Here is a 23,063-nt window from a genome sequence, read left to right as displayed (position 1 = left end):
ATGTTCTTGAATCTTATTTCCAAGCTGCCTCAAGTCTATACTGCTGCAATGAATGTGTTAAAACCAGCTTGAAACAAATGGGACTGTGCTGCTTAAATTAAGTAACAGAGCCAAAAGGAGCAGAAAACTGCTGGAAAAGAGTCCGGCATTGCAAAATAGTTTTGAGTCCAATATTATTTATTCCTATGCTTCATTTTCACCGCATTGCCTCACACTTGCTTATTTTAAACAGTCCTGCCCTGAACTGGACCTACAAGCAAGTCTGTGCTTTATTATTAATTTCTTTGTTCCCTCTTCTTTGGATAGGTTTTAGAATCCTGTGCACAATTTGTTCTCTTCGCTCCTAATGTAAGCAGTAACTTATCCCCCTCCAGCCCCTCACCAGGGGAAGTCTGCAAGGGAATTATTTATCCTGGACATGAAGCACTTGGAGGCCCATCCTGGACAGTGTGGGGGAGTTCAGCTCTCCTGTCATTCACACCTGTATTCTGGCCAAAGCCAACCTGCTAAAAGGGTTTGAATTTCAAACTGACAATGTGGTTTGAGCATAAACTGGAAAAACACAAGTCCCTAGCTATGGCACTCTTGGAATCAGAAAGCAGTTGCTGTGTTCAGGACCAGAAGAAATAAAGTACACAGAGAATGCTTGGATTTATTAGGAGACTTGCTGGTATATCTCACCTCTGAATACACCTTCCCTAGAAATCCCTTTTACATTTCAGCTACAGTGAAAGATGGGTTCATTTGAACAAATTTCACTATTCCCACTATATTCAGTTCACAAGTACTCTACTGTAATGTCACATTGTGGACAGAGCTTTTTGCAAGCCTCTATTTCTTTTGCTTCCTATTTTGTGTGTGTCTGCACGGTTTTTAAAACAAGGGAAAACAAAACACAGATACATAAATCCACAAAATGCACTGCAGCCTCATTTCCTCTGAAAGGGAGCCAGCTCTGGAGCACACAGCAGTTACAGACCTGCCCTTTCCAGTCACTGCCACAAAGGAGAAGTGACTCCAGCCCTTCCCTGGAGCTCTTACAGCCACACAGGAGAGCGCTGAGGACAGAATCACAGAACCATGGGACAGTTTAGAAGGAACCTTAACGCTCTATCTTGTTCCAAGAACCTTAGTGTTCATCTTGTCCTGCCATGGGCAGGACACTTTCCACTAGACCAGGTTGCTCCAAACCCTGTCCAGCCTCACCTTGGACACTTCCAGGATGGGGTAGCCACAGCTTCCCTGGTCACCCTGTGCTAGGGCCTCACCCTCACAGAGAGGAACTTCTTTCCAATGTGCACCCTCCTTCAGGTTAAGGCCGTTGTCCCTTGTCCTGTCATCCCTCATCTGAAGTCCCTCTGCAGCTCTCCTGAAGGCTCCTTAGGGACTGGCAGGGGCTCTGAGCTCTCCCTGGAGCCTTCTCTTCTCCAGGTGAGCACCTCTAGCTCTCCCAGCCTGACTCCAGAGCAGAGGGGCTCCAGCCCCTGGAGAGTCTCTGTAGTCTCCTTTGGATTCACTCCAGGAGCTCCACATGCTGGAGGGAGCTCTGCAGGTGGGGAATCACCTGAGCAGGACAGAGGGGAAGAATTCCACCCCCATGAGCTGCCCACACTGTGAGATGAGTCCAGGACAAGGTGCATCTGTGCAAATTCATCAGGGGCTAAAGAACCTCCAAATGATACCTGCAATGTAAGTGGAAGCAGAAGCACCCAGCAGATCCTTCTGTGATCCACCTACAGAGCTGTGCCAATAACGAGGACAGCCACGCCCTGTGCTCATGGAGGTCTCCCAGAGGCCATGGTGAACACACCAGGAGCGCGACCAGAGCCCAGCCCGTGGCAGTACTGACAGGACACACCTCACACAAGACATGCTCTGAGACTTCCCAACCTCTGCTTGTCAAAAAGAAAGGTTGCCCTCCTGCTCTCACCCCAGCCCACGGGGGAAGCCAGAGATTCCTGGGAAGTCCCGCGCCTGCCAGGCTCCCCAGGATAAGCAGGCACATGTCCTCATTAGAGGCAGCAGATGAGATCCTCACTAACCATTCCAACAGGGCATCTTTAGAGCAGTGCCAAACCCATGGCACAATGGTCCAAGACAGGATGTTAAGCATAAGCTCCGTGATTGGAACTGCAGGGGAAATTTAAAGCGGTAGGATGCAATTAGCCACAGTGGAATTCAGCTCCATGCTGGGGCTGCCTCCTAAATGCCACTGCTCTGCAATGACACAGCTGAGCAGGTCTGAGCTCTCTGCTGTAATCCCAGGGTTCTGCAGCACAGGGTCTGGGCACACCCTACTTACCTCTTCCCTGAACACAGACGCCTGTTCTTTGCAGCCAGGTAAACGCTGGATAAAGCTCACCACCTGCAATTGCACGTGAGGGAAAGGAAACACAGACAATTAAAATGAGACTCCATCAAGAAAAGTCCTCTTATTTCTGTATAAGAATTCTCTAAGCAAGAATTTCTAAAACTTTAATACTCAAAACTTTCACATTAATGAAGCATATAGATGAAAAACATTGCTGGGTTGTTACTTTCAACTCCTCTGCATATTTTGGTTACCACCAATAACTTCCCCTATTGTCATTTGACCATTTCTCTCCCTGTAAGAATCCAGCTTCTGCACTCCGCTGAAAGGTCCTCACAGAATCAACATTATTTTTCCAGATTAAAAGCTGTATATGGCTTGGACTACTTTAAATTCACTCACAACTTCACTTTCTCTACAGTACTGATGGAAAGTAAAACTAACAAGAGAAAAGGATTTAGACAGTTTCCCAAGATGACATGCATGTAAGAGACAAGATAAACCAACTGAATGAGCACTGCTGGTTTACCAACATGCAAAGGTAGAAGAGCTGGGAAGCAAAGGAGGTTTGGTTTCATTTAATCTGTCCTGGGTGCACAGGAGCCAAGAGGATTAAACAAGTAGAAGTTAATCTTACATTTCACATTAGGGAAAACCTTTCTAAGCAAGGAATCTGTTAACATTTGGAATCTCCCTGGAGTCATGCAAGCAGTCCTGGGGTTACATTACATAACACCAAGGAGTGTGAGGAGCAGTTCTGTGTGCAGTCAAGGATGACTTAAAGTGCATTGTCCTCTTCAGCTGCAGCTTCTCTGGCTCACAGGAGGTTTGTATACTGCAGTGTAATCAGATCAAACATCTCCTGTTAATCGGACGCTCCCTTGCAGGAGCAGCTCTGCTTCATGAGGCGTAACCATGTGAGTTACTGCAGATGTGACATTTTTTCCCTGTACACAAACAAGCAGCTGGGAGGGATCACTGTCAGATACAGGCTCCCTTCGAGTCGGAACTGCCAAAGTCTCTCCTAAATCACATCCCTGTACCTCCAGATCATCCCACCACTAGACTTGGAGTCATTCTTTCCTCCCAGTTCCAGCCAGGCAGGAACAGGGCTCTCAGAGTGCCTTCCAGGTTTGCTCTGCCCTGGCAGGAGCAGCTCTGACTGCCATGATTTCTGTTATGTAACCTGAAGTGGAGCATCCCCCTCCTTCATCCTCCTCTTCCACTCCATCTTAAAAAGGGAACCCTAAAATCCACATCTCTGTTGGGCAGTGACTCAAAATTGTCTTTTGTAGAAGTGTAAACTCCTATTAGTCACAAATAACAAAATACTACTTTCCTTTTGAGTCCCCCCATCTGGTAATAATTAAAACACAAATGAAAATCCTTCTGCCAAGTCCGGTTCCTTCGAGAATTTAATAGACAGTTGGACCCTCGGGGCAAGAGCTGAGTGCTCTTTAGTGTCTGTGGCACTGAGAAGCTAGCAGACATCTCCAAGGAATGACCTGGGCTTCCCTTGCTCCTGTATCCTTCTCTGCACAATTGCTGCTGCCTACTGTCACTGACACGGAGTGACAGCTCTTTGATCTGCCCCAAGTCCTTTGTAGGGACACTGCAAGCTCCCTGCCCCACTGGAGAGGCCCCTTGAACAAACAGCAGCCCTGGGGTTTACCAGGAATGGAGAACAGAGAGGGAAAGAAGATGCAAGAGAAGAAAATGGGAGAGAAGGTCCCCAGGACATGAGACAGACCTCAGGTACCAATGAGCCACAGGGACTTGCCTGGCTGTCACTGCTGGGGAAGAGGGTTACCAAACCAGGATGGGGTAGTTGAGGGATGAGGGACACTTGGGAGCACAAAAACAAGACACAGGAAACCAAAACAACCCCACAATGGTGGCAGGGAGGCCTTGAACCCTGGGGAAGGCTGAGACCCAGGGGAGCTCAAAGTGAGGGTGGGACACGTGTTGAACAGGTTGGGAACATCTCAGTGGCATCAGAGCTTTTCTATCAGGAAATGCAAGTCTGCTGGCCCTCCTGCTGTAGCCACCCCATGGCTCAGAACTGTCTGCTGGAAACTCTTACACTCCCAAAGCACACTGATAAAGGGAAAGGGCTTGAAAAAGAGCTTTGTGTAATCCTGAGAACATCCTGAAAACTGGATGTGACCCTGCTGGAAGGTGCTGATGTGTGGCAGACACATTGAGACCAGCCTAGGATTGATGACCTGTGGTGACAGAGCAGCCCCACACTGCGCCCCTCCAACAGCTAATGCAGGACTGACCACCTCTGAGGCCACAAAGAGGAGCTGGGCTAACTGGGATTTAGAAACCCACTCACACTTTGGCACAAGAACAGTCCCACCCCCCGCCCCCCGGATATTAGCTTTTGAAGCAGGATTAACTAATGAACAATACAACTCCAGCACATCTTCATGTTCTTCTGTGAGTCAATAGTCTGTGCTCTGAAAACATGACAGGAAGCTTTCAATAAATACCAAAGCTGCATTAAAGTAACTACTCTTAGTGACTGCTCAGTGCTACCACGACTTTCTTAGCTTGAGGGCCACTAAATACTGCGGCTGCTGCTGCTCTGCCATTTCAGCTGTTCTCACCCAGCAGAGAATTAAAGCAATATTTTTTTCCCTAATATGGGTTTTATAAAATAAAAACAGTTCTTCAGCCTGAAACCAAAGGAGAATTTTACACGCCTGTCACTCCTGTTTCAGATCAGCAGAATGGATTCCTTTGTGCAGCAGAGTTCAAAGCACAACCCAAATGTTCGCCCTGCAGCAAGATGTTGGAAGCCCAAATGCCAACTGCAGCCCAAATGTACTTTGGACTCCCTATAACACAGCAAGTCCTGCTGCTTTCAACTCCCAGACCTGTGGCTGCATTGCACTGCACATGCTGATACTGCAAGTGCTCAGAGAGAGCCCAAATCAATTCCTCTGGGAATCTGTGATGAACATAATTTGCAAAACCAGACCCACTTTACTAAAATTCAAGATAAAACCTGTAATGACTTCAGTCAGTCCATTGTGGTGCTGCAACTGAGCTTTTTAATGTGCCATTCACACTGCTACTAGCAGCCAAAAGGTCCCCAGTTGTTTCAGGCTGCAGCAGAGTTCAGTTTATTCTGGGTTTGAATCACTGTATCCAGTGCCCTGCATCCATGTCTGTGGTCTCTGCTCACACTCATCCGTTATCAAACTAATATCTCAGTTAAATTTACACAGCAGTTGCTTTAAAGGTCAACTGCAAAGGACAAATTTTATTTGGCTTGGATCCTGACACTGTACTTCCATGAGGCAGCCTCCTGTTTTATCCAAAAGAAAGAGATTTTGATTATCATGTCAGAGGATTATCTGCTTCTGACTTTATTGTCCAAAAGACCTTTTGGACAAATCATTGGAAGCTTTCTCAAAAGGACAGGAACAGTAAATCTTTCAGAGATTTTATTCCTCCTCAGTATGAATTTAATTCTAACACATTTTTATTAAAAAGAAAGAACAAACAAACAAAACTCAACACTACTACCAAACCCCAACAACTCAGCAAAAAAAAGGACCAGGTTTTAAAACATCAACACTAATTGCTCTGTCCCTTTCCCAGCTGCTGTGGTTCCCATCTCCCACATCACTGCAATCCCACCAGACTCCCACCACTCCTCCAGCATGAAGAGCAAAATCAAGACTGGATTTATCTGATGTGAGGAGGCACTTAGAGAAAATGCACTTTCTAAAAGTCTCTGAAGATCCTCTCTGCATCATGAACGGGAGCACCTTTTTCCTGCTTTGCAGATTCCCTGCATTCTTGCAATCACAACACTACAGCACATTTCTCTGGAATTAAATGCCCTGCAGTTAAGCACCAGGATCCAAATTGTCACCACTTCCCAAGCGCAGAGAGAAATATTATTTATGCCCAAGGCATCGAGGCAAAAACCAACTACTCAGCACACAAAACACTGGCTTTTTCACACACCACCTAATTACAGGAGACATCCAAAGAGCTGCAGAGACAGATCTCCAGCTGCACAGCTACCTCTGCCAGAAATCAGGTCAGGCTGTGGGCAGTTTTGTTCCCAGGGAATCAGGCAGGGAGACGCTGCAGGAGTGGGCATGCACAGTGCAGTTTGGAATTCTCTGCACTGTAAAAGTGAATCAGCAGCAAAGTCACAGGAGAGGGGGAGGGAGATCAGAGAAAGGGAATCTGCTGTCAGAATGATGCTTCAGGCCTAAGGACTGAGAGACAGAGGAGTAAATAAACAGAGGGAGGGAGGGAATCTCGTTGAGAGCAATAAGCTGTGGATACCAGAGGGTTAAACAGGGGTCCTTCCCCTCCCTGATAAAGGGTCTTGGGTCTAACTTCCAGCTGAGTTAGCTGTGGCACACGCACAGCAAACAGAGGAGCACTGCCTAGGAGAGGGGAAGAAATAAAGATGTCTCCCAATTAGCATTCCAGAGGAGGAGTACTCTGGCATTCCTGCAGCTCGGAAGAGCAGAGCAGGGAACAGGTAACTCACCTCCTCCACAGTCCATTTGGCAACTTGTTTGGCTGTCAGGCCCGACACCTCCGGCAAGAGCCTGCAGTGCTGCTCCCAGAAGAGATGCAGGCGGTGGGTTGGGTTAGAGGCCAGGGAAGGCATGAAGATAGACTGGTGGAGGGCCTGCTGGAGATCCAAATCAGGGCCTGGAAAAGGAAACAAGACAAGTCAGAACCAGGTTTCGAGTAGGAGCAACTACAACAGAGCAGGAGGAAGGGTCACAGCCTGGAGGGGAAAGCAAGACAGGGTGAGCAGAGCCAGGCACGGCTGCTGTGTGGCACCCAGAGCTCTCAGGGCGTTCTCCCCACCCTCCCGAGCAGGAGAAAGGGAAAAAAAGATAACACTGCCAGGCTGGAGGCTTTATCATTAGCTTCTTCCCTGGAAAATGATGTAATGCTGTTAACAGAGAAGATGTTTGCTGCATTTTATTGACAAGGTGGAGGAGTTCTGGTAACAGCATCCTCGGCTGGGAACTGATGGCACCGTTCCAGCCCTCTGCTGCCAGCACGGCCTGGCCTTGCTCCTCAGAAGACTCCCAGACCAGGAGTGCTCAAGGTACCTCCAGACGTCCACTCCCTCCTCATGTGTCAAGTGACGAAAGCTTTGAAAACCAAGGCAAAAAAAGAAGGAAGGAATCACCCCTCCCTAATGAGATCACCGGAGCACTGCAGAGTCATGGTCCTACAGGGATGTGCTGGTTATACAACAGGAAGCCAGGCAGAGGATGGGAACAGGCTGGGAAGTACTCCTCTGATTTTACAGCAGCACGGGGGGCTGCCCCGAGCCCCGGCCCCGCAGGCTGCCCAGCGCCATCCTGTGGCATCCCTGCAGCATTCCCACTGAACTCGGCCCTCGGGAAGGCTCCCTGTGCCTGAAGCAGCCGCTGCCCCTGCTGCTCTGCTGCCTCTGCTGCTCCTGCTGCCCCTGCTGTCGCTGCTCAGCAGCTCCCAGTGTAAGTAGGGTGTAAGATGTGGGGGGTGAGCAGTCACTATGTGGAAAGCACAAAGGAAAACAGCCAAAATACAAGGAAAAAGCAGATTTCCAGGGCTTGCCAGCTCACTCCCAGCCAAAGGGGAAACAGCTCTAGAGCTAAACCCTGTCCCAGTGAACAATCACTCCCCTGGCCCTGAGTCCCCTCAGCTCATCTCCACATCCCTAAAAAGGTCATGAGACAGCATCAAATAACATCAAATTTCTAATAATGAAACCAAGGGAGGGTAAATAAAGCCTGCGTAACAACTGCTCAGTTCAGGAGCTTTTGGTGATGACAGGGTACAGGACCTGCTCCTGAGAGGGCTGTCACCCCCTCCTTCCCTGTGCACTGTCACAGTGGTGGGGACAGACAGCAGCTGGTCTTGTCCCCCCGCTCCTGCTCCAGGAGGTCCCACTTGTGCCACATCCCTGCTGGGTGGGCACTGCTTCCATCTCAGACCAATTCCTTTTCTCCACTAAGCCCAAATCCTTGGCCTAAGCACCCAAACCATGACCTAGACAAGTGACTTTCCCTCTGATGAAGAAGCAGTGATCTCATAGTTTAACCATAGCTGGGAGGAAAGCCCTGGGTAATGGTGAAATTACAGGTCAGTGGATGATTGCATTTCCCTCCCCTGCTTTCCATCACTCCATGGATGGTGAATGTGAAGGGAGAGTGGGCAGCTTTCCCTGCCAGCTGCAACTGCAGCTTGAAGCTGGCAGATCCCCCAGCTCTAACTGCAGAACTCAGCATTAGGTAAAAATGAGTATTAAAAAAAAAATCCAGGCACCTGTCCCAGTTTGTGCCTGCTTAGCTATTTTTGATTGGAGACTTATTACCATGTTAAATCCTCCTAAAAGCCTGGTCAGCTCCGTTCTCTGAAAGGGCTTTTTATAGTAAATCTGAAAGTTAAGCATATGGTTTGCTAAAGTGATAGCAGAAAGCTGCTCTGAAAACTTAACCTGTCGTGTACCCGGAAAAAAACCCCACTGTTTTTCCATTTAGCTTTTCCTTTTCTTTTTCATCCTTAGGAGAACCTTTAAAAAGTCCTTCAGTGATTCAGAATACGTTTCTGAATACCCATAAGGGTCTAAAAAAAGGGGTTGATGGAACCTAAAGTGTCTGCTAAGTTTTGAGCAAGTCTCCCTTGAGCTCTGTGCTGGCTCTGTCACAGCCTGACACAGGTCACAGACTGTTTGGAAGTGACTTGTCACTACAGAGGAGTTTGCAGTGGCACAAAACCCACAAAACTTGTCTTCTCAGTTAATAAATACAAGGCTCCACTCTACAAAGTATTAAACCTTTCACTTCTAAGTAATTTTACCCTTTCTCCTCATTTTAAAGGAAGAAAAACTACCATTGCCATCATCTCCAGCATGTGTTCTCTCTTGACTGTGGAATCAAACACAAAAAAAGCTGTGAAGTTCTGAATGCTCCTCGTGACTGTTGAGATATTGCAGAGATGGGCACACACAAAGAAAGAAGGAATAAAATTTAACCAACCTTTCCCGTTGCTTTCCCGTTTCACCAGCTGAAACTTGATATAGGCATGTGAGCACCCAAGCCTGAAAGCAACAATTACAAAACATTTCAGAAGATACAGAAATGGATGTAATTTCTTCTCTATACAAAGATTAATGGGATTTATAGAAACTAAAAACTTTTTCCTCTTAAAATAAGCAGTAACTCCATCCCTGACCTCTCTATGAGCTAAGGGCTGCTCTATTAAATTCATGGCCAGAACTCATATCTGAGTTTATTGCAGGGAAAAGAGGACCCAAAATAACAGGAGGAAAATTACCATGTCATTCTAAAACACTGCTGCAAAACTCTGATCAAATAGGGCTGTTTGTTACTTACACCTTTATTTCAGATACAGCAGCAGCATCAAGAAACACAACTGTTAATGCATGAAAATACACCACAAAACTCTTGTTTACATTTTTGGTGTGGCTTTGAAGTCTGCAGAGGAATCCTCCTCTCCCCAGCCTCTCTCCCGACTGTTTTCCGACTGCTCTGATGGAGTGTGGATGCTGCTTTGACACCACTTTTCACTGTCTGGTGTAGATTTTCTGGAAAGACAGATAAATGACAGTAGCTGACAGGAGCTCTGTTCCTTTTTCCCACAGAAGAGCAAAGCTGGCTGCTCACGACAAATGAGAGCAACAACCACCACCTTGTGGCAGAACTTTCTCCTCCGTGAGTACAAAGTGCTTTCTTCCTCTTCTGCAAGGATTGAGAGAGTTCATGTGAAATAAATCAGCCTTTGTGGACTCAGGCTCTGATCCCAGCAGCTACAGGAAACCACTGTGTTATGGTGAAAGCAAGAGATTTAAGATTTCTGAACCTTGATACCTCTGGATAACATTTAAGAGTTTCCATGACTATGTTTGATGCATAAACTGAGCTACAGAGTTGGCCAAGGAAGGACAAGCAGCAGGCTGATACCAGATTTACAGGCTAAATTCAGACCTCCCACTATCAGGAAATGAAATACTTAGAAGAAAAGAAATACATTACAATTCTAAAATACAATTTATTCTGTGAGAACTCAAAATAACCTCAGAGAGCTTTAAGGTAACAGTGCCATTGAAATGCAATCAGTTTTGGTGGGGAAATTAGGGAATGAAGATGCCTGCACAGTTGTGGCAGGGGAGGAAGCAATTCGACCACAAAGGCCACAGAGGAGAAAGAAGCATTAATTCCTTTTTTTCTGGACAAACAGATCTTGAAAATGTTATAAATCTAAACAAATAGATGAACTTTAAAATAGATAAGCCTTCACATACAACAAAAAACTAAAGTATTGCTGGAGTTTGCCAGTGAGACTGGATTTCTGAAGACTAAAAATGATTTTTAAAAAATCCTTCATATCCTGGTCTGTCCCATAACCGGTTTAACCAACTCCTGCACTCCAAGAACTAAGGCACAGTTTCCTCCAGTGCTGCTCAACTGTAAGATTTTCTTGTAAGGGAACTAAATATCTGAGAGGACTCAGCTTGTTTGCTGCTAAGCAATACATACACAGTGCTCAGCCGACCGGGGAAGGGGGGTGGGTCACAGTTTAAGTTTAATAGTGCAAAATAACCTTGGCTTGACAATTTCAGGACAGGAAACAAAGGAAAAGAACAGCTTTTAAATTGAAACAGCAAGGAAAAATTTATGGAGACAGAATGCAATTTCCTTTGTTGGAATGTGACCAGAGCACCAGGATTAAGGAATCAAGAAACCTATTAAGGCATATGAGGGTATAAAAGTGCACTGCTCTGTGTTAAGAGTGTCTGGGGCACAGGTCAATATTACAGACAGATGAACTCAGTGCTCTGCTGCGCTGCTGCCAATTCCAGTGCTTTTCATCTTTGTAAATGGTTTTGCTCCCCAGTACCCGGCCAAGAGTAAAATCCAGCTCACCTGCATTGGGAAGAGTCACCCTGAGAAGACTCCCCTGCTCCCATCAATGTGCCAGGGCTCTCCACTCTCCTGGCTTTCTGCAGGCTGTTCCCAGTGGAAGGTCTCTCCCCACTCAGCCGGTCCTGTAATAGGTTTTCTCTGCTGAGGTTCACATCAGAGTATGGGCAGCCAACTAAGCTGAGATAGAGAAACCAAAAACAGAGCAAAGAAAGCTTTATAGTCATACAGTCTTCTCTACCTCAGGCAGAGAAATCCATCACAAATCCAGAAAAAAAGGGGCCACACATTCCCAGGAGGTGCTGTTACCCAGCTCTAGGTGTGAGAAAGCAGGGGACTATATGGCAGAATTAAAAACCAAAGTCATGTTGGTCAAGAGCCACCACAGAGGACAAGAAGAGCTCATCCCCTGTAACCTGCTTATCAGATCAACGTTTCATGAATTAACAGAGTTCTGCAACTTTCAGTCCGAAAAAAATCAAAGCCCTTTAGCACATTATAAACTACCAGGTCTTCTGACCTCCCACCTGAGATTGTTTTCTTGCTCTTAAAATGTTTTACTTGAGAAAAAGCTTCCTCTTCCAAGAGCACACAAGAAATCAAAAGGCAGAGCACAAAACATGAGCATCCTCTCCTTAGTTACACTTTACCATCCTACCCATGCCCTCTCCTCTTAAACTGTCTCTTTGCCTGTTGTTCTTGGGTATATTATTTTACAAATACAATTCCTTCAGTACTGCCCGAATGAAGAAACTGGAGTAAATGAATCTGTTTCCATTGCAGTGTGGTACAAACAGAATTTATGATCTTAGACACAAGAGGGAGCTGCGATTGCAGTTATAGCTATCTCCAGAATAACCACCCCGAGATTATTTCAGTGCTTGGATCTGCATTATTATTATTATTATTATTGTTGTTGTTGTTGTTGTTGCTGTTGCTGTTGTTGTAGTTATTTACAGCACCCATCCACATACGTGTAATGTGTTCCATATCGGGGGCCCCGGATGTGCCCGATCCCCTGGCAGCCTGGAGTAGGACACGCCTGTCCCACTGCTTCTTCTGGATCTTCAGCACCTGGGAGGAGTAAAAAAAGGAAGATAAACACATTTACACGTGAGGAGCAGACTGCACTTAGGAAATTATTCAGTGTAATAACACCGTGTCCTGTATTTACCTAGAGGGACTTGCAGAGCGTGTCCAGTTTTGTCACACCAGCCCATGGGATGGATGTCAGGGCTATCTGCATCCACCCAGAAATCGTAGTGATGGTCCCAGCCATCGAAATGTATCTGAAAGAGGCAGAAGTCTCAGGGAAAGACATAGTTCAGGGCATGAGTCAGCTTTTATGCTAACTTCTCCCTTTGTTTCACCTTGCTCAGCTTGGGGCTGATTCATTCAATCTTTCAGATCAATCTTTCAGTCAGGCACAATCATCTCCTGGCTCAGTCTGACTCTTTGTTTTCCTGCATCTGTCTTTCACAGAATAACCAGGTTCTGGTGACACAGTCTGTCACCCCACAGATCGTGGGGTGCTCTAACACACAAAGTCCAAAGCTATGCAAACACAAACACTTATTTGTTTTGCTTTCTGTGGATCCCAAAACATTATAAAAGCCAACAAGTTTGGTGGGTTTTGCAGTGAACAAGCTGCAATTTTCTGCTGGATGAAGAGACTTGGTAGTAGCTCAGATCCAGGTCAGGTTAACAGAGACTGAGGATCACTGCAGTTTAAAGGCTACTTTGTTGTTCATGCAGCCAAGTTTCAATGAACAAATTAAGTATCATGCCATTATTGGCTTTTGTTCACAGCAAAGAAATTCAGAATCAACCAGGTAATGGGAAGTGAGCTCCACTCCTGCCCATGTAATCATCCTTTGGGAAGGAGACCTGTGGCCATGCAGTCTCCACCAGTGCAGCCTGCACTTTAGCTGGCTCACACTTAGTTCCTCAGAAGCCAAAGCACAACTGATTATTTGGGCAACTTCTACTTTCATGAAAAGACTAGGTTAAAATGCATTTATGTGACATTTATGGAGAATAACACTGCTTCCCACATGTACCAGGGTTTAAACTGCTTTGAGTTTTCCTTTCCTAGTAGGAAAAAACCCCAGTCAGGCAGCTTCCCCAGAAGAACACTCATGCTGCCATCAGTCACGGAGATTGCATGGAAAATGCCAAGAAATGGGACATCACACTGTCAAGTATTAGTTCAAAACAGTTACATTAGAACAGTAACTAACACCAGGCCAATTCCATCAGATTTCAGCACAACAAAAAAACAGGAACCATTTCCAGCTGAGCAGGCCTGGAGGCCACAGCAGCTGCCAGGATATTGTTTGCTGCTCCTCATTCCCAAGGGGTGTTTTCCCTGAGCTGCCCATCCCGGGGTTCTCAGCACAGGCTCTCCACTTGGGAGCAAGGTCATACCTTAACACGATGGTTGTCTTTATCAACGATTGTTGCCACTCTTATCAAGATGGGATTTCGTCTGTCCACAGCCTCTAACTTCATATTAATCTGGAACCCGTGAGGAGGACGCTGGAAGAGAGAGTTGTAAGCAGAATGCTAAAAAGCCTTGGAGCTCAGAGGTGGTACCTGCTCTGAATGAAATGTGATCAAGTTTCCATCCATCCCTAGCTGCCTTTGGAGCTTCGGGTTATCTCACATGGCAGACTGCTAAGAGGCTAAAATCAGAGCTTCCAAGAGGTTAAAATCAGAGTTCCCACGAGAACTGAGCTGACTGTATGTCAGCAGCCTCAAACTGCTGGAGAGGCAGCCTGAGGTTGTTCAGCACAGAGGAGCTGTCCCAGCCAGGACAAGAGACCCTTCCCTGACGGACACAAGGCCAGGGACCACCACAAGCAGCTCCACTGACACAGCTTCCCCAGCCTGACAGCACACATCCCACACAGCAGGGACATGGCCTTCTCTAGAAGAGCAGACAGAGGTGAGAGGCCTCAGCAGTAACCTGAATATCGCCAGGGCAGGTGTAAGAGGATGGGCCAAACTCTCCAGCAGGGCCCAGTGACAGGAAAAGGAGCAACTGCCCTGAACTAAAACGCAGGAAGTTCCACCTTAACATGAGGAAGAATGTTCCATGGATGGTGGCAGAACACTGGAACAGCTGGCCAGGGAGGGTGTGGAGTCTCCTTCTCTGGTGACATTCCAAACTCACCTGGATGTACAATTCCAAACCCACCTGTGTCACCTGCTCCAGGGGACTCTGCCTTGGCAGGGGGTTGGAATGGATGATCTCCAGCCTCTCTTCCAACCTGACTATTCTGTGATGTCACATCAGCAAGGACAGTGGCCAGTTCCCTATTTTTCACTCTGAATATGCCATTGGGTGAAGCCTCTCTTCACTACCCTACATCCTCCCCGGCATCAGCTCCAGCTCCTGCCTCTCACAGCTACCCTCATTACACAGATTATGTGTAATGTGCTGCTTGTGAACAACTGCTAGGAACCATGCTGGGACTCACAGCAGCTCTGGCCCCAGAGCCTTCCCCTGCAGAGACTCACTCACCCTTTCCTCAAACCCTGAAGACTTTGGGAGAACTCCAGAATGTCTTTTGACCTGGTGTGTGCTCTTTGCAGCACCCTACGTAACCTCTATGCAACAGACAGCTTTTACCAATTTTTCCATTTATCTGACTGCAAATTCCTCCTCTGACCTCCTCAGTGGGGGGTTATGGATGCTCATTCAAAACATGTCTCTCTTCACTTCTGCACACAGAGGTCAGGATTTTAGCAAGAAATGATAAATTGTCTATTTGAGTATGACCAGGTTAATGAAATGATTAAAATCACTCTTCAATCCCAGCCTTCTTTACCCCTTTTACTGCCAGTGGCAGGGGGCAGGAAAAAGATGCACTCCTGAGCTGAGGGGTTAACTCCACACCTGAAGTTCCTTTTTGGTCACTTCACCCAGACACAGACATCTCTCAGTGGGCTGTCAGACACTGGACAGACCACAAAACAGACAATCTAAACTGCTTTTATTTTCAAGAGCATCTTATTGAACCAGCCAACCTTGTCTGTCCTCCCTGAAGAAGGAGCTGAGTGCCCAAGGTCCAAATCCTGCCCAGAAGAGGAGCCAGGCTCTTTGCCTAAGCCCTGCTGAAGTGTTGCTGCCCTTTTGGCAATAGCTTATGAATGTTTTGGAATTGCCAGCCCAAGAGGATGGGCTGAAATAACAATACTTACATTGGAGCTGTCTCCTGAGTTTTTGGGTGGAGAGGGCAGAAATCCAGACCCAAGATCTGCTATTTGTGCTGATGACCTGTGTCTCCAGACTACATAAGAAAGCTCTTTAAAATTGTTAAAAGCTAATTCAGTGAGAAATGCCTGTTCTGGCTTTCAACCCACATTTTTATGTACTGATTTCCTGTAATTGCTAGCTGGAATAATAATAATAATTTTTAAAAAATCAATAGCTTTGCTATTTATTTGCACTTCAGTCCAACCAAGCCAGAAAAATAACGCAGTTTGAGCTTGAAAGAGTTCTATCAACTGCTTATATATCAAATACCTTTTCTTTTCTGTCTCATTTTTGAAACACGGTTTTAGATGCTAATTTGCACTCTGGAGTTTCATGAGAGCCAGAATTAGTCCTTCTACTCTTCTCTCAAAGCCTGACACCTGAAGGATCAGAACAATGACTGCAGAAATGTCTGGAAAACAGGAAAGGAGGCAGACAAGGCAGCTGCATCCCCCTTGGGAAGACACTTCACTTTGGAAGAATCCAAAGAAGGGAGTTCTCAGTACTGAACAGGCTCCCTGTCCTGGGCAAAGCCCTCTTATGTTCAGATGACATTTCTCACCACACTTTAGACCCTGAAAATTTGAGGGAAGAAGCCTCAATGTCAGATCTTACAGAGGATTTGGACTGGGAATTTTAAGTTCACATTTTCCAGCTCTATTGGGATTTGAGGGGTGTGGCTCAAAAAAGCTTAGTCTACCCTTGGGGGCAAAAACTGTGTCCCACTGACAGGCTCCAAGGTGCTTCCCAGCTAAACCTCAATCCCAGGGATGTCTTGGAGTTTGACAGTGCTGGAGATAACTCCAGTTAAAGCCTTACAGTTCTCTGAAGAGGCAAAAACCTCTCCCACCTCCCTAACACCACCCTGCAGCCTGCACCAACCTCACGTGGACACCTGCTGAAATCTGGCAATTATCAAACCTGTCTGGCTGGATTTTTGCCACTCTTATCTGAGGCCTTCCTGATTGCTTTTCCTTCCTCAGCCCCAAAGACCTTTCCACAAAAATACACAGGAGGGCAGCAAGTATTAACCTGCAACTCACACTTCAGAAAAAGGAACCAAGACAAGCGTTATGATGGCGTGGAAGAGTTTTTAAACTTATTGCAAAGTTTAGCAAGGTGAGCCAGCAGTGTGAAGGAAAAAAATATTAAAAGTACAGTTATTTTAAAGGTTTTTGGTTTGTTTCTGATCACAGTGAGATTCCAGATAAACACACTGAAGTGCAATGAAAGAAACAAAAGCTCCTATTTCCAAGGTTGAGAAAAGCACCTTCACACTGAGTCTGCAGGATGGCCTTAGAGCACCCAGGGGTTTGGTTTCATCTGTTAATACATTCATTTCTGTGGAGGGCACAGCTGGCTCCTCCCCAGAAAGACTAAGATCTCTATCAGCACACGTATAGAACTTCTTGATATGAACTCCTTGATATGAACTTCTCTACCTTAATTCCAGCCTCACCAGCCAGGGAAATACAGATTTGTACAACTGCAAGGTGTATTCTTGAAAGGTTTTAAAAGCTTCATGTACAGGGGACACCAGATGACTGCAATCTTTCTCCTCTCTGTGCCCTCTGTGAGGTTCTTCCACATACCTCTGGAAGCCAGTTACCTGTGTAGGCTGAAGGCTCTGCCCTTAAATCTGCTAATGGAGCCACTGAAGATATTTAGTCAAAAATCCTTTCCAAGACAGCTTTCCACAGTATAAAAAAAAAAAAAAAAAAAAAAAAAAAAAAAAAAAAAAAAAAAAAAAAAAAAAATCTTGTATTTTGCCATATGTTTTTGATTTAGCAGCACTGAGATGATCTTAACCTTAAAGTAAACCACAGTTTCACCCTCCTGGCACAGACCAGGGTGAACCATGCTCAGATAAAGCCTCTAGCAAAACAAGGGTGGATAACACCACCTGAGAGGAACAATCATAAGAGAATTACCCACCAGTTTAAAGGCTCTTGCTGGGGCTGCTTGGGAATTAGTTTCTTCCAAGTATTTCTCCCATGAGAAGGTTTTGGAATCCCTGTGTCCTGAAAAAACAGAGAATTAACATTTCTATAAGAAACCCCCCCACATTTACGGTTACAAACAGCAAAAAGGCATCTCCATGACACTGTGATTAGCACTTACAATGGATGATGCTGGAAAGTGGCCTGTTTGCTCCTACCCTCCACCTCCAGCACCCACAGCAGCTCTGCCAGTTCCCCAGTTTTACACTGGGCTTGAACTCTGGTGAGTTCATTTCTGCACAGCTTAATCAGTTCCTATTCTCTAGAGAAAACTCCAATTATGAGCAAGTCAGAGGATTCTGTGATGTGCAATGGCATCACTGAATTAATTTCCTGTTTTATTAACTACTCTATGTGTGAGTGTCTGTAAGACTGTAGAACCTTCTCCTCTACTGCTGCCTGTTCACCCAGGCTGAGTAAACCCAGCAGCCTGGAGAGAAAAGGCTCCATGGGTGTGCTGCTGTAACAACAGTGGGATGTCTCTCCCTGGCAATTAAATTTAAGAAACTGCTCTACTTTTTTTCTATTTCAGTAATTTTTACCCCCAGGATGGGTTCCTTTTGGCAGGAGGGTGCAGTGACTAAATGCAGAACACAGTCTGCAAACTTCTGCATTTAAGTCCCTCAGCAGAGAGACCAGCACTGGCTGCAGTTGGGAGCACAGGAAATCCTGATATGAGCAGAGAACTGCAGAGCCCAGCCCTGCTGAACTTTGCAGGGGCATGGACAGAGGTGTTGCTGCTGAGAGGGAATGTTCCCAACCCCTTCTACATCTACAGTGAAGACACTGAGGCAATTTCACCCATGCAGAGGGACCAGACAGTGCTTCCTGCTCCACTGAACCTGGAACACAGCAAATACAGGAATTCTTGCTCCAGGGCTGTCAGTCTGACAAATGCCAGGCTTAATTTTTTTATGTTTGCTATTTTTAAGGTGAATGAGCACTTCCAAGGCCTGAAAACAACACTGGTTTCCCTGTACGTTCTGTCCTCTCTTAGTTGCCAACATTCTCTTCATTTACCAAATTCCAGTGCAGCAGAAAGAGATGTGGATTCAGTTACTCCTTCATTTCGAGAAATTCCATCTAGGAAATCATTAGAGCATGGTGCTAACAATGCCAAGGCTGTAGTTCCATCCCTGTATGGGCCATTCACGTAAGGGTTGGACTCAATAATTCTTGTGGGTCCTTCCAACCTAGAGTATTCTGTGATTCCAGAAATTCCGTCTAGGAAATCATGGTACAGGATCCCTTTTTCTCCCAGCTCACCTTCAAGGAAATGCTGAAAATCCTTCTCATTTTTTTCCTTCTAAAATCAAATTCAATTATAAATCACCAAACCCCATTCCACTTCTTCAAAGAACTATGAAACAACATAGATTGCAATGGCAAAAAGTAGGAAAAATAATATTGTTCAAGCAGTAAAGAGTTCTGAAGTGAACCTGGAACTTGCAAATATGTAATTATGTGGAAGATAGCTTGCAGGTTTTTTGGCTGAGACAGGAAATAAGCCTCACTTGCAACCTACCAGGTGGTGTTGTCAGTGGGATTCCAGTTTCTTGGCAGTAGCCGACAGGACGGATATATGGGCTGCTCGTTTCACACCTGAATCAAAGAGGGAAAATTGGCACCAGTCAGATGGAAAGCAAAAAGAAAGGCAGAATTTCAAATGCTGTCTGATAGGCCTTTGCTGGGTGAGCAGATGCTTTCAGTGGGTGTGATCACTGGGTAGACGACAAGCACTGCCTTGTTAGAATGTGTAACACGGGTTTTCAAGGCATTCAAGCTGTCCCAAAAGAAAGGGAAATACGATGTAAATCTTGCAATGGTTTGGTTGGAAAGGATCTTAAAGCCCATCCATTCCACTCCCTGCCATGGGCAGGGACACCTTCCACTATCCCAGGCTGTTCCAAACCCCATCCAGCCTGGGCTTGGGCACTGCCAGGGACCCAGGGGCAGCCACAGCTGCTCTGGGCACCCTGGGCCAGGGCCTCCCCACCCTCCCAGGGAATAATTCTTTCCCAATCTCCCATCTAACCCCACCCTCTGGCAGTGGGAAGCCACTCCCCTTGTCCTGTCACTCTGTCCCTTTTCCAAAGGCCACCTCCAGCTCTCCTGGAGCCCCTTCAGGCACCATAAGGAGTTTTCTTACCTCCAATGCTTCCCAGACAGCTCAGGCCATTCCCACTGGTTCTGCACTGAGCTGCCCAGCACCCAAACTGGAAAGGAACTACTGGGGAACTGGCTCTTTGTGAAAACCTCAAGTTCAGATGCCTGACAGCTGATATAAGATCCCAACTTTAGGGCCTGCATTTAAAGCAAAGCCAGTCTACCTGCAGACATGTATCAGAAACAGAATCTTTTACCAGTAGTCGTAGCTCTCATCCCAGTTGTCAAAATGGATCAGCAGCCGGTTTTCCACCATGTCCGTGATGGTGGCGACACAAACCAGCGATGGGTTCTTCTTGTCCACGGCCTCCAGTTTCATTCCCAGACGAAACCCAGAAGGTGTGACAGGCTGAGGAACGGGACACCAGGAAAGGGAAATCAGCCACGTTCTTGGTCAAGCCATTGAAATCCCCCTTATAAACTCCTTTGACCCCAAAACCCACAGACCAAACACACTACAGTGACTACCAAGAGGTTTGCAGACAGCATTTCCATGAGTACTGGCAATGACTGTTACTATGACGGAAAAAGAGCTAATGTGGCTAAAAACCCAGCATTTCTAGGTACATCCACCACTGCAGACTCCCAGGCTGAGACATCCTGCAGTGATTTGCTGAGGATAATGGGCATTGCACATCCTGTTTTACTGGTGGAAAAGCTAGGAAAGTCTTCAAGTGGATGAAGTGACTGAGTGGGAAGCAGGGCAGAGCTGGGCCTTGATCCTCCTGGACTCAGTGATTGTCCATGTGCAGCTTCTAGTCCACCAGCCTGTGGGCTTTGTGTCATCCCAGTAACATGAAATGGGATGGAAGATTTCAGGGGAACTGAGGTTAACCACCACTGAGAAAGCAACAGTTGGGAAGGATGACAAATGCTCAAGATCCACAACCCCATAATGAATCCCGCACAAGCACGCTGCTGCAAACCAGAAATTATTTTGGAAATTATTAAATTAGAGGAAAGTGACACAAATATCTCGACTGTAGGGGCACCGTAAAACAGACAATTGTAATATATTTTATAAATGGTTCAGTAAATCTTTTCCTCCAGCATTAAGGAGGAAGGGAAATCCAAATTCTTTATCTGGAAAGTCAGTGACTGGGGAAAGGAAGAAATATTATTCTAGTTGTCTTAAAAATAAAACACAGTAGGAAGTAGTTTGCCTCTGACTGTACCGTGGTTGTACCTCTGACATGAGTGTATTAAAACCACATAAATATTCTGGTGAAAACTCACTTAGCACCAGACCTATTGAAACCCCTTCTATTCCATAGCACCACTTACACTACTGAGGGTCTTAAAAAGGCTTTTTGGAGCTGCTTGAGCTTTGCAGTTCTTCAGATAGGAAGTCCAATTAAATTCTCCCTCCTTGAAACCTAGGAAAAGAGAAAAAAATGCTTTACACCCCCTGGTACATTCTGGTGGGTTTTTCAGAAATGGAAATTACCTGGAAAGAATACGAACTTTGCATGATAACTGCCCTGCTGTGATCTCCAGGGGCTGTGCATTTCAGCTAAACCAGCTCTCTCTTTTTCACCATAATGGACAACCATTAATCTCAACCTTCAAATGTTTCTAGGAAATCAAATGCAGGAAAGACCTGAACGCAGGAAAGAAGCAAGTTCTGAAGCACAGAGACACATCCAATCCAGAGTTTCTACTGTAACTAACAACGTCAGTCTTTGGGAATATTACAGAGAAGCTATTTTGCTCTTTTGTGAGTCACTGTGTTAGTTAAACCTCTTCCCTTTAGCCCCTCAGATAGAGTTCCATGATGAAATCACACTAAAAATGAAATATGCCAAGCCAGGACATCTAGTTCTTAGTAGTATTTATGGTTTCTTGTACATTGCTCTATTTTCTGTTATACCTTTAGGAGGGAGCAGCTTATGGCTTGTTTTCTCACACCAGCCCACGGGATGGATGTCTGAGGAATCAGCATTAGCCCAGAAGTCGTAGCACTCTGGGTAACCATCAAAGTGCAGTCGCATCCTGTACCCCTGGACCTACAAGGAGAGAAGTTCTGCTTATCACCAAGGGCCACAAAGGAGAAAGAAAATCACCAATAAAACACTCCCTCGTATTTGCACTCACAGAGAAAGTAACTTAGGATCTCATTTACTGCTCAGAAACTCTGGTTGTATTTTAACTCATTCGCTCTTCCATGCTCCTTTTTCCCCACTTCAAACAGCTGGAACTACAACTGGTCATTGGAACCTCCCTGAGCTCCTGCTCCATGCCAGGCACACATTCCTGGGGTACAAAAGCAGCCCCAGAACATTTATGCCTATACCAGACCAACCCAGATTTCACATAGCTGAAGCTGCGTAAAAACATTCTATCTTGTTTATATTTACTAAGTCCTGGGGCCTCATGACATTGTTCTTTTTCATACTTGTTCACTGCAGGCAATTGATAGGTTTGCTGTTCTCAGTTACCAGTGCAAAATTCTGCCAGTAGGATTTCAGGCAAAGATCCTTAATCATGTAACATCACTCCTTCACTGTCACCTTGAACTCCTACCATTACTCAATTAACTAAAGCATTATTACCCTTATGTTTCTACTTTTTATTGAAAAAAAATTCTAGATGTACGTGGGACTTTTGGAATCAAAGACAAGAAAAGCAACTACCTCAGCCACTGTGAGAACACAGAATCGAGAGGGGTGTTCAGGATCCACCCCTTCCAACTTCATTCCAACTTTAAATCCATTTCGGCCTTGTGGGAATGATTGATACTGTGAGGGGGGGGAGAAATATTTGTTTTTAATTCCTAAAGACAAAATCTATTGCAGAGCAGTAACATACTTAAGGCTTCAAATTTTTATATTTCAGGCTTCAAATGTTCAACTCAGAGAAGAAAATCCCACCCCAAGTGATTGTGGCTCCAACAGACAGGTGCAGGCTCAGGGATCAGTAACGGCACCATCACCATATTTCACATTTACTCGTTACTCTAATTATTCTCTCAAAAGCACTGAACTGTTGCAATTAGCTATGAACACGTCTTTGAGCAGATGCAGAAATGAGCTCTTCTCAAACATGAAAGAATCCCCTTCCCAGCTCAATGCAGAATGGAAGAGCTGGGAAAGCTATAATCAGTTTGTGTCAGTCCAGACTCTCCCCAAAGGTAACTTGTCATCTTCAAATGGTGAAAGGGACAAAGCAGGCTTTATCTGCAGCTTGGTTTTACAGTTATTCCAGAAAACATTTGTGTTTTTCATTTATCTGCAGTCTTAATCCAAGCGAAACAGCTGAAATACAGGAGAAGTTTAAAAGCACCCTGAACTGGGATTGCAAATGACCCAGTGCAAGACTGGACCTTCCTTCCTTTTAAGCTCTCTCTGGAAGGACCAAGAGCCCTGGGCTCTGAAGAGCTCACTGGGAGCTGCATATTT

The 23,063-nt window shown here is 45.7% G+C and overlaps 1 protein-coding gene across 5 annotated transcripts in view; it reads right to left on the bottom strand.

Annotated features, from left to right (window-relative positions):
- Window positions 1-23,063, bottom strand: part of LOC134561668 (lethal(3)malignant brain tumor-like protein 3) — a 42,768-nt gene that overhangs the window by 5,644 nt on the left and 14,061 nt on the right. For 3 of the 5 annotated variants that reach the window (XM_063418860.1, XM_063418856.1, XM_063418858.1), the window contains 13 exons: window positions 21,536-21,671; window positions 20,950-21,041; window positions 19,863-20,014; window positions 19,025-19,101; window positions 17,435-17,520; window positions 13,666-13,776; window positions 12,413-12,527; window positions 12,213-12,312; window positions 11,242-11,418; window positions 9,771-9,902; window positions 9,334-9,395; window positions 6,837-7,003; window positions 2,303-2,365 (listed from right to left, as the gene is read on the bottom strand). In XM_063418860.1, coding sequence (XP_063274930.1) covers window positions 2,303-2,365; window positions 6,837-7,003; window positions 9,334-9,395; window positions 9,771-9,902; window positions 11,242-11,418; window positions 12,213-12,312; window positions 12,413-12,527; window positions 13,666-13,776; window positions 17,435-17,520; window positions 19,025-19,101; window positions 19,863-20,014; window positions 20,950-21,041; window positions 21,536-21,671 — 1,470 coding nt within the window. Of the gene's footprint in view, window positions 1-2,302; window positions 2,366-6,836; window positions 7,004-9,333; window positions 9,396-9,770; window positions 9,903-11,241; window positions 11,419-12,212; window positions 12,313-12,412; window positions 12,528-13,665; window positions 13,777-17,434; window positions 17,521-19,024; window positions 19,102-19,862; window positions 20,015-20,949; window positions 21,042-21,535; window positions 21,672-22,298; window positions 22,404-23,063 lie in introns of all 5 variants that reach the window. The other 2 variants (XM_063418855.1, XM_063418859.1) reach the window with 1 other exon arrangement.

Source organism: Prinia subflava, chromosome 24 (genome assembly GCF_021018805.1).
Source record: "Prinia subflava isolate CZ2003 ecotype Zambia chromosome 24, Cam_Psub_1.2, whole genome shotgun sequence".
Classification (NCBI taxonomy): Eukaryota; Metazoa; Chordata; class Aves; order Passeriformes; family Cisticolidae; genus Prinia; species Prinia subflava.
The sequence above is the reverse complement of the archived record's forward strand: the minus strand, read 5'-3'. Positions and strand labels throughout refer to the sequence as shown.